This window comes from Tupaia chinensis, unplaced genomic scaffold (genome assembly GCF_000334495.1).
Source record: "Tupaia chinensis unplaced genomic scaffold, TupChi_1.0 Scaffold146907_1, whole genome shotgun sequence".
Classification (NCBI taxonomy): Eukaryota; Metazoa; Chordata; class Mammalia; order Scandentia; family Tupaiidae; genus Tupaia; species Tupaia belangeri.
Window position 1 is genome coordinate 1,938,712 of NW_006206760.1, and position 11,402 is coordinate 1,950,113.

At 39.4% G+C, this 11,402-nt stretch overlaps 1 protein-coding gene across 2 annotated transcripts in view; it reads left to right on the plus strand.

Annotated features, from left to right (window-relative positions):
• Positions 1-205: 205 nt before the first annotated feature.
• RFC1 (replication factor C subunit 1) overlaps positions 206-11,402 on the plus strand; it is a 64,346-nt gene continuing 53,149 nt past the window's right edge. For both annotated transcript variants that reach the window (XM_027768592.1, XM_014584454.1), the window contains exons 1-4: positions 206-235; positions 339-467; positions 6,211-6,286; positions 8,601-8,723. In XM_027768592.1, coding sequence (XP_027624393.1) covers positions 227-235; positions 339-467; positions 6,211-6,286; positions 8,601-8,723 — 337 coding nt within the window. In that variant the 5' untranslated portion in view covers positions 206-226. The remainder of the gene's footprint in view (positions 236-338; positions 468-6,210; positions 6,287-8,600; positions 8,724-11,402) is intronic.

Below are 11,402 nucleotides of genomic sequence, written 5' to 3' on the forward strand. Positions count from 1 at the left end.
CAGATGTGTACGTGTGTGCGTTTGTGTAGCAGAACCTCCTGCTTGCTTGCCTCTTTACTAATCGCACAGTCACTAACAAAAATTTCACTTGCTTATTTTTACCTTGTTTTTGTCCCAAATCTAAGAACTAGTATTATATTTTGGTAGTCAAATTTAGACTCAGGTAATTTTACCAATTCCTTTACATACAAAACGAACGCTGCTGCACACACAGAACTGTCTCGGCATGGAGAAGGTACTTGGAGTAACCCAGCGTGTGCACAGAGCTGTCCCATTTTACAGTTAAAGTTAGAATTTTCTGCAGTGAATGTTTGTTTACAGATCTTTCTTGCTTTTAGGACATTCGGAAGTTCTTTGGAGTTATACCAAGTGGAAAGAAACTTGTAAGTGAAACCATAAAGAAGAATGAGAAAACAAAATCCACAGAAGAAAGTTTAAAAGTAAAGAAAGGAATAAAGGAAATTAAGGTTAGTTTTTCAAGTATTTTGTATTGTATAAACCTTATGAACTAATAAATAAGCTTAGTGTGTTTTTTTTTTTTTTTTAAGAGAGTTTTTTGCTATAGGGCATGTATGCTTGCAGAACAGAGAGTGAGAGAGACAGAGATAGAAGGTGAGAAATCACCCCCTAGGGGTGCTGTCTCTTCTCCTCCATTCTCCTTTTGGGATTTTGGGTACACACACACATGTGCCCAGTATGAGTTTTAAGCTGCTGGATAGAGGTTGGGAGGCTTGAGTAAATACAGATTTCAATTCATTTAGTAGAGGAAGAAGAAAAATGATAGGCTAGGCTGTTATTTATTTCTTATTAAGATAGCTTATTACTACATTTGTAGCTTAGTGTTTTCTTGGCGTAGGGATGGAACCTTTTTAGTTGTTAAAATGCTACAATTAAAAACCAGTGTTTGCTCATAGAATCATGAGCCTCAGAAGAGTGGTGTTGGTCTTCTCATGGGGGCAGGCTTTTGAACGAAAGCTGTTTTTTTTCCCCTTATTATCCTCAGGCCAGGCGTAGAAAGCAGGCAGTGGCTAGACCAGTGTATTCAAGTTACTGTTCTACTTTATCTAAAATATAAGAACTTTATGATTCCAATTCCCTTTACCACCGCTTCATCCTTTATGCCCTAACTGTCATAGATATCACATTTGCATATGTTAATACGCCACAGTTCAGTGAAATTTTACTTTAGACAAGTGTGCATTTTAAAGAAATTAAGAGGAAGAAGTTGCACTTTCGAATTTACTCACATAGCTGCTATTTCCGAAGCTCGCTATTTCTCACTGAGGATCCGAATTTTCATCTAATAGCATTTTCTTTTAACCTGAAGAAGTCCCTTTGTTATTTTTTGTCACGTAGGTCATTTGTGATGGGTACTGTAAGTTTTCCTTTATCTGAAAATGTCTTTAGTTTGCTTTCATTCTTGAAAGATAGTTTTGCTGGATATGGAATTTGGGCTTGACAACTTTTCGTTTCAGCACTTTAAAGATGTCCTGCCATCTTTTGGTGCTTTGACGAGATGTTACCAGTCACTTACATTGTTTTCTCTTACATTAATGTGTTGTTTTCCCCATGGTTCACTGAAGACTGTTTATCAGCAACTTGACTGTGGTTGCATGGGTGTGGTTTTCTTGTGCTTATCATGTTTTGGGTTTCTGGGCTTCTTGAACTAAATTTGTAACTTTCATCAAATTTGTAACTGCTTGCAGTTATTTCTTCAAATGTTTTTTTCTGCCATTTTCTCTCTTCATCTTGAATTACTGTGACATACATGTTAGGATTTTGATATGTTTTACAGATCATTGATGCTTATTTCTTTTTGTCAGTATTCAGGTTGGATATTTTCCCTTTTTCTGTTTTCAAGTTCATTACAGTTCTTTTTTTCATCTCCAATTTGCCAGTAAGGCTCTCTAGTGACTTTTCATTTTAAATATAGTGTTTTTCTAGACCAGACTTTCTGTCAGTTCTTTTACATAATTGTTTTGTCTTTTATATTACCTTTTTAATGCCAGAGGACCTGTGCATGTGGGAGACAGAGAACGAGAGTGTCAAGAGCAGGCCCTCCCCACCACTCCCTGCAGTGCCTGGTTCTGCTGCGGTCCTTCTTGTTCCCCTCCAGTTCTGTATCCTTTTTGCCTGTCTGCTTTTCATGCCAGTAGGTTTGGGACTCAAACCCCTGTTGGCCATGTGGAATCCAGCTGTGCAGTATTTATCGGCTGCTCTGGAGGGCTAGCCCTCTGTTATGTTCTTGAATGTACATACAGTAGCTTCTTTAACATTCTTGTATGCCAGTTGTAAAATCTGCATTTTTATCAGGACTGGTTTCCTGGTCTCCGGCAAGTGCTTTTTCTTTAGGGTCTGTGGGCCATGCATTGGTCAGTTTGGACTGCTATAATGAAATACTGTAGACTGGATAGCTTAAACAAAAATGAATCTTCTTACAGTTCTTGAGGTCGGAAGTCTTGGTCAGAACCGTAACCAGGGTTCTGACAAATTTGGTTTCTGGTAAGGAGCTTTTTTCTTGGATTGCTCACATGACTTTTCTTCAGTGCGTGTTTTTGGAGAGAGACTTAGCGCTCCGGCCGGTATCTCTTCTGAAGAGGATGCTAATCCTGTCAGATAAGGTCCCTGTCCTTAGGATCTTACTTAACCTTAGTTACTTCCTTAGAGGTTCATCTCTAAATTTGGCCACGTTGGGGTTTAATGCTTTAATCTGAATTGGGGGGGGGGGGGAAATATTCAGTCTGTAACATTCCACCTGTAGCCACTCCAGATTCGTGTCCTTTTTGTGTGCAAACTGCATTCATTCCATCCACCTGCCCCCAAAAGCCTTAACTCATTACAGCATCATGACTGAAGTCCAGAATCAGACCTTAATATCCAAATCAGATACGAGTGAGTCTGAGGTATGATTCATCTGGAGGCAACCTGTGAAAGCAAATAGATTTTTCTTCTAAAATGTGATGGTGGAACAAGCCTCAGATAGACATTCTAACTGCAAAAGGGAGAAATCAGAAGGAAGAAGGGGGTTATAGGTCCCAACCAAGTAAGTCCAGAGCCCAACGAGGCAAATTCCATTTAGTCTTTTTTTTTTTGGTATTATTTTAAAATTTACTATAGGTCATATGCATTCGCTGGAGAGAGACAGAGAGAAAGTGAGAAAGCACTTCCCAGGAGGGGTGTCCATACCGTACTGCAGTACCTTCTCCATTCTCCTCTTGAGATTTTGCATATGCTTGCATCCACACCTGGCATGTTCTTTAAGCCACTGGGTCCAGGACTCAAACCATGCACTCAGTCATGTGAGATCTAGCCTCCATAATCACACTATTTTTTTTTCAATTGCCCGAGGGTGTATGTGCTCCCCAGATAGAGGGCTGGAGAAAGCACCCCCAAAATGGGATGTGGCCCTTCCTCAGTTCTTTCACCTCCATATCTTCACCCCCTCAGGATTGGGGGCATGCACACACAGGGCCTGGCATGATTTTCAAGCTGCTGAGGCCAAGATTAAAACCGTGGTTGGCCATGTAGGATCTGGATCCTTTCACCACTAGGCTTTGGAGCCAGCCCTTTTAAAAATGTCTTTTAAAGTTTGTTTATCTCTTCCACAAGTGGGAGAGATAGGGAGAAAGAAGGAAGCAGAGAGATAGCACCCCCACCCCCCAACAGGATTTTCATGTCATGATCCATCCCCCAGCCCTCAGCCCATCCCACATCATGGAGCTCGGCAGTCTTAGGCACATGCTTGGATGTTAACCTGAGCCTTGCCATGTGGCTCATCACTGACTGGCCTGTCCATTAGGTCTTAAGGCTAGAGAATGGTTATCTTTGGCTTGATGTCTTTCAGACCCACTGGGGTGGGGTCCTACCTCTGCTGCTCTGCAGGGCCATCCTCTTCCCAAGGTTTTCAGTGGAAGCTCTGGTTCATTGAAACCAAGGTGACTCTTACCCCTCGAAACCCCAGAGGCGTCCTGTCGATCTCTGAGTTGCCTTTGGAGTCAACTTTCCTTTTCATGGAGACTAGCTCTTATTTTCCTGGCCTGTGGAATCCAAGAAGCCTTCCTTTCGATCCCCTTCAGTTCACACTGGCAGTGTTTCTGTTTGTATAACCTTGGAGTCTCTAATGGGAGCTAGTCCTGCTTTGATACTCTCTTTAGAACATGCGCTCTCACTTTCTGCAATATGGGCAGGCGAGGAATTCTCTAAATCTTTAAGTTCCGTTTTTTTTTTTTTTTTTTTTTTTGATGAACAGTCCCTTTTTTAATTTATCTCTCTCTGCTCACATTTTACGGTGAGCTGTTGGGAGGATTCAGTCTGCGCAATTAGCATTTTGTTTAAAGATCTTCTCAGCCAAATACCTAATTTATAAGTTCTAACTTTCACAGAGAACAGGCTCCTTTTCTGTGGCTGTCTCCCTTCCAGGACACCTTCTCTTACTTTGAGTTGTAGTTGTTTCTAACTCCGTCCTCTGATTCACTGGTGTATGTAAATTATAATGGTTGCTTTATTTTCTTGCATGCTAGTTAATCGCTCTTACATTTTTGAAGTTTTATTATAGTGGACAGAAATAGCTTATATTTCTACCTTATAGTCAATGACAGCTTTTTATCGTGCTTTGTTGATGCATTTGGGAAAATCTGAATATGTTAGAAATATGGTATTTAACTTCAAAATATTAAAAAAAAAAACCCTTTTGCCTTGATTTTATTTAGTTTCCCAACAGGCATTAGGCGGGCCACTAACTAAGCTTATTTTAAGTCTGTTTTTTCTTTCATCAGCAAGACAGACAGATGGATACACACACACAGGCATCTCCATCGAGTCTTAGCTTCAGCCAGCCCCACGTAATGGGAGTGTTCATGCCTGGGATGCTTGCAGAGCTCTCCGGCTGTGAACGTGGAACCTTCCCATGAGTCAGCCTCATGAGTGTTGCAATGTGCCTCATTTAACCCCTCGTTTGTATTTTTGTTTTTGACTTTTTAGGAAACATCCTTTTACTCTTTACTCTTATTTTTTTTTTTTGTTTGTTATAGGGCATGTTCACTCATTGGAGAGAAGTGGGGTGGTGGTGGGAGGGAATGTGCTACCTCCCCAGGGGGATGACCATGCCACAGTCCCTTCTCTTCCCTTCTCCTCTTGGGACTTTGTGCACGTATACCCGCACCTGGTTTGTCAAAGCCATTGTGTCTGGAACTGAAGCCACAGAGTCAGCTGTGTGGGATCCAGCCTCCTTAACCACCACACCACCTGGCTGGCCCCGTTTTCCTTTTTACTATACATAGGTTAGTGTTGAAAGTAGACCTGAATACAGGTTGAGTATCTTTTACCCCCAAATACTCAGGGCCAGAAGTATTTTGGACTAGGATGTTTTTTTTAAATTTTGGAATATTTGCACATACATAACGGTACCCTGGGGAGGGATCCAAGTCTGAATATGAGGTACATTTATGTTTTATATCTACCTGTGCACATAACCTGGAGGCGATTTTATAGAACATTTTTCTATTAATAGTTTTTTGATTGTGACCCATCCTATAAGGTCAGGTGTGGAATTTCTACTGTGGTATCATGTCAGCTCACAAAAATTTTTGGATTTGGGAGCAGATCATATTTCAGATTTTCATATTAGGGAAGCTCAGTCTGTATAGCTTTTTAAGTATTTTTCCGTAGTATTGTCTGGACTAGTCTTTAGCCCAGTAAAGACATCAGTGCCATTGTAGCCCGCATAAGTCTTTGTTGTGGAGGACTCATAGGGTGTTGGGCTTGTGGGATGTAGCCACATTGCAGCATGCTTCGTAGCACCCCTGATGTGCTCACTAGATGCCAGTGACCCTCTGCCTCCCAAGTTAGACTGGGCACATGTCTGCAGACGCTCACAGATGTCTCCTGTGGGGCAAAACTGCCCTGATGCCCTGTAACCGCAGCGCTTAGCAGAACCTTGGTATTTTCATGTGTTTGAGACTTCTTCAGAGGATGATAGAGTGGAGCAGTCTCAGACTTACTCAACTGTGGTATATGTCTGTATGTATTTTAAATATTCATTCTAACTTCTTTTCTGAGTGAGGTTCTAGGAAACTGAATTTGAAAAATTGCCTTGGAACACTGCTTTTAACAGCACCTGGTGGAGAACCACTGAGTCCAAATATAATGAGAACAAAAACAGGAAAGTTATACAGGCTTCTGTGTGTTCTAATTATATTGTGATATTTATAGGTAAATAGTTCTTATAAAGATGATGACTCCAAACAGAAGCAACCAAACAAGAGAAAAAGGATCATCTATGACTCAGGTAAGATTTCTTCTAAGTTTTAAAATAATCTTAGATTCCATACAGCAGTGTCATCTGTACTCGTGTTCTGAGCAGGGCCGTAGCTCTCAGATGAGAATAGTTGCTGTGAGAAGGAGGTTCTGGGCTCAGTAAGGTTTCAGGCAATTTCATTTAATGCAGAGCTTCGTAGAACCTTAATGTCTCAATATATTTAAGATTTTTTCAAAGGATGATGAAGTGTGTCACAGCCTCAGACTTTAAATATCTTATATGTCTGTACGTATTTTTTTTATATCTATATCTATATCTAATCTATATATTTAGAGAGAGCTTTTTTTTTTTTTTTTTTTTTTTTTGTGTGCGTGCACCCGCCAGAAAGACGTAACAATAGGTACACCCCAGAAAGACAGTGAGAGACAGAAAACGATAAGTCGCTTCCGCCCCCCCCACCCCCCCAACTGAGTGTGGACACTCTGCAATCCCTTCTCCTCTGTTCTTCTCTTGGGATTTTGGACATGCATGCACATGCACCCGGTGCGAGTCTTAAGCCGTTAGGTCCGGGACTTGAACCACGGTTGACTACTTGGGAGTCCAGCAACATAACCATTATACCATCTGCTGGTCCCAATATATGTATTTTAAACATTTATGTTAGTTTCTTTTCTAACTGATGTTCTTGGAAATTGAATTTGAAAATTGCCTTAGAACACTGTTTTTAAAGCAAAAGTGTAAAATTTAATTTTCATGCTTCATTGAAATACCTTTTTTTGTTGAATTTTAAATGGGATAAACACAACGTAAAGGCTTTTCTTTGAATATAGTTTCAAGATAGGAAATATGATTTTTTTGTGCATATCTTTTATCATATACAAGATGATAGTAAAATGATGGTAGAATTAAAGAAGTTTTAGTTCTTGCTTTTGTGGAGAAGATTCATTTGGTATGAATTCCTTTTCTCTCTGTCTCTCTTACTCTCTCTGTCAGACATATCTGGTGTGAATTCTTAAAATTAAAAATGTGGCCTGGTACATACGCCGTGACGCAGGGAGGCTAGGAGGAAGATCGTGTGAGACCCTGTTAGGAGTCTGTTCTGTTTCTCTCTCTCTCAGTCTCTGTCTTCTTCTCATGAAAGAAACTTAAAAAAAAAATATGTAGTCTTAGAAAGCATTTATGGATTGTCTGCATTTTGAAGGTAACTGTAAAGATTCTGATTGGATTTTAAAAGTACTTGACTGTGTGCTCTGTGCTGCAGGGAATTGGAAAGAATTGTGTTGTCCCTGTCCTCCAGTAGTTTCCTTTTTTGGGAGAATTGAACATTTAATTGTTTGATACAGTTTAGAACAGTGTAAGATAGGATTTATAAACGTGTCATGCAGAGGAGGAGGAAGGACACTAAAGTTGATGAAACACCTGTTTTGTAGCAGGCCCTGTGTGGTTACTCACACTTTCCTTAATTTACATTTAAGTGCTCTGAGCAGTAAGCCCAGAGACAGATTAATGGACCTCCAAGACCTCCATCCACTTCTTCCTAGAACCTGTGAATGTGTTCAGTTACTTGACAAAGGGAAAGAAAGTTGCAGAAGACATTAAAGTGACTAATCAGATGACGTTAAAATAGGGAGATGGGGCCCAGCAGGTGGTGATTAAGAGAGTTGGACTCCCACATGGCCGACTCAGTTCAAGTCCCAGACTTGGTGGCTTGCTTATTCACTTTCTCCCTCTCTCTTTCTGTCTTTCTCTGTTCCTCTCTGGTAAAATTAAAAAAAAAAGTTAAATAAAATAATTCTTTAAAAAAATAGGGAGGTGATTCTGGTTATTCAGTGGGCTCAGTGGAGTCACAGGGCTAGGAAGGCAGATGAGAGCTGTAGAGAGTTACTAGAGAGGAAGGTCAGAGAATCTGAGAGATCTCTGCATGATCGGGACTCTGCTGGACGCTGCTGGCTTTGAAGGTGGAGGGAGGGCCCATGAACCAAGAAATGCTGGCAGCCACTAGACATGGAAAAAGCAAAGAAATGAACTCTTCCCTAGAGTGTGCAGAGAGCAGTACAGCTCCATTAACACCTCGATTTTAGCATGAGATCCATGTTGGACTTAATGACCTCCAGAGCAGTAAAATAATAAATTCGTGTTGTTTTCTGCCATTATATTTATGGTGATGTCTAACAGCAGCAATAGAAAATATACAGGCTTCACACTGGGTAAAGATAATCTATGAGAATTCACAAAGGAGATATGCCTTGGACAGGACCTTGAGGAATTAATTGGTTTACAATAATGACTTTAAACATACTGTATTTCTTTTCAAAGTATTGCTTTCTTTTCCTCTCCCATGCAGATTCAGAATCAGAGGAGGCAGGGCCTGTAAAAAATACTAAGAAACAACCAGAAAAATCGACATTACCTTCTAGACCTGGTAAAATTTTACGGCAGGATCCTGTTACATACATTTCAGAAACAGGTAAGGTTACTGAGTGCGTTCAGTTTTTCAGAGAGAGGCAGAGCGTGCAATGTGATTGAGCTTTTTGCTGCGATCTAAATGTACCTCCTTTGTTTTGAAATGAGTTTCTATTGTCCCTTTTTGCTTTGTTGAATGATCTTTATCAGAGGAAGGCCCTAATCATCTGTGGCATTCTCTGTGGGTTAAGGACCAATTACAGAGGAATATTTTATAAGTGTTCTGTATTGAATCATATGAGTCGGAGCTTTCTCTTGAGTCACATATTAAAATATTATTGTGCTGGTTTAGAACTAGTATATGTGTTTTTTGTCTTGCTAACATCATACTAATCTAAATGTACAGTGATTATTCATACTAGGGATCTGTAATTTAATACAGATGTGACCTGAATTTCCTGTATTCTCTGATGATATTGAACATTGCATTGGCTTTTTTTAAAAAAAGATTGTTTCGTACTTAAATTTATTTCTATTTGATCTATTTTAGGAAGGAGTAACATACTTATATGTCATTGTGCATTAATTTTAAGTATTTCAAAGATAGTGGGACTAACAGTTGGCGTGATGGCTATGTCCCTGGACTTCCATGTAGTCAACTGTGGTTCGGGTCCTGGATCTGGTGACTTAAACTCATGCCGGGCATGTGCGCGTGCATGCCCAAGATCCCGAGCGGAGAATGGAGGAGAAGGGATAGTGATGTGGCCATGACCCACCCTATGGGGGGATGATTTCTTACTTTTTGTCTCTCTGTCTCTCTCTGTCTTTCTGGCGAGCGCGTGCACCCTATAGCAAAATCCTCTCAAAAAAAATTCAAAGATAGTATTCTTTTTAAAATTTTTTTATTTTTTTAATTTGCCAGAGGGCACTGATTCTTACCAGAGAGAAATAAAAAGAAAGAAAGAATGAATGAGAACGCATCTCTCCCCTTTATAAGGGATGGTCACATTGCAATCCCTTCTCTGCCATCTCTCCCTCCCTTTGGGATTTTGGGCATGCATGCATACATGTTGGCACGTGTTTTATGCTGCTAGGTTCAGGACTTAAACCGCACAAGTCGCCTTTTGGGATCTAGCCACTTTAACCACGACGCCACTAGCTGGCCTGATAGTATTCTTTTATGTAAGGATCCCTGAGTTACATTGTCATCCTAGAAAGAAAACTCAACCAGTTAGTGGTATAGGCATTTTGATTCTAGCTTTGTTAACTCCTAGAGGAGACCATAACAAATAATATAGGATGATGTATTTGAAAGGGCCAGATCCAGTGAAGGCAGTTTAAAAGGAAAAGTAAAAATAAATCTTAAATAAATCCACAGGTGAATCTGGTAGAGTATATGAGACATTTATTGATGAAGTTGTTCAAAAAAATCAAACACAAAATGTAAGTCATTTGAACACAGTTTTTGGAAAATTTTTAGTGAGCTGAGATGTTTCTTTGTTAATGCAAGTGACAGAGGGACTCTTAACCTTTTTGCTCTGTTGCTAAATATCTGCTCAGGCACACTGCAAATGACCCCACTGTTAAGAGGCCCCCTCCTAGATCTGGCCACCTTTGGGAAGTTTTGAATATGTGGGAGGGAGAGTAAAATCAGTATGGTGATAGGTTTATTAGGTAGCTAAAGGTGGTGTGATCAGGTTTTCCGGTGACACCCTGAGAACGTCAAAGTTAGTGTGCAGGCAGCCCTGGCCTTCAACTGAGAATCAAGGCCATCGTTATCTGGTGATGGTTAAGTACACAGAAGGGTCAGACAGTCGTACGCTCTGGTCACAGATTGTCTTTAACATGGGGCAGTTTATTTCAGATGACGGATTTTTGAATGTTATTTTTAAAGAGATGTCCTGCATTTTATCTATGAACATTTATTTATGAACATTAGTGCTTGTCTCTTTCTGCTGATGGCATGTACATGTGAAAGTAAACATTGTTTCCTGTTTTAGCTAAAAATCTTGGGTATGCTGTACCCATCTAAAGTGGTGGCTCAGTATGGTACCACATTCTGTTTTTTCTTAGAAAAAAATGCTAGCTTTTATTTTATTTCTTGCCTATTTTATCTTCTCATGCTCTTTTGTTCTTTAAAATGTCAGATGAATGGGAGGAAGACGAGTCCTTCTTCCCTCCTTAAAAAGAGAATGAGACTGTTAAAAACAAAAGTCTATAATAAAATTAGCATAATCAAATCAGGAATATAATAAGAGTTTCAAAAAAGTAAGGTGCCGCTTGAAATTAATATACTAGAAAATCCTCAACTTTAAAATAGTTCTTTTGTTAGTCTTTACTTTTTCTTTAAGCTAAACTCTGACTTGCAATATTGGGTCATAAATATTTATTATTTTATATTACCATTGTGGAGTTAAATAAGCTATTTGTGGTAATAATAGTTTAAAAATAAATTTTCTAACTAAAAATTGTATTATTTATTTAGAGATTGCAACTTCTTGTGGAAAAGTGCTTTATGATGTGATTTAGTTTTAAACACCTGTTTTTTCCAAAAGAAAATAATTTTTCTTTTATTATTCCATACTTTCTTTTCTTTAATGCCTGCCTTTTTAATTCTGATTTAAAAAATACAATCTTCGGTTTCCTTTGGCATTTTTCTTTCAGTATAGCTTGCATGCTATTTTTATGTGTTCATCTTACTCATGATAGGAAGTGCACCTGCATTTTTGAGGGAGAGGGAAAG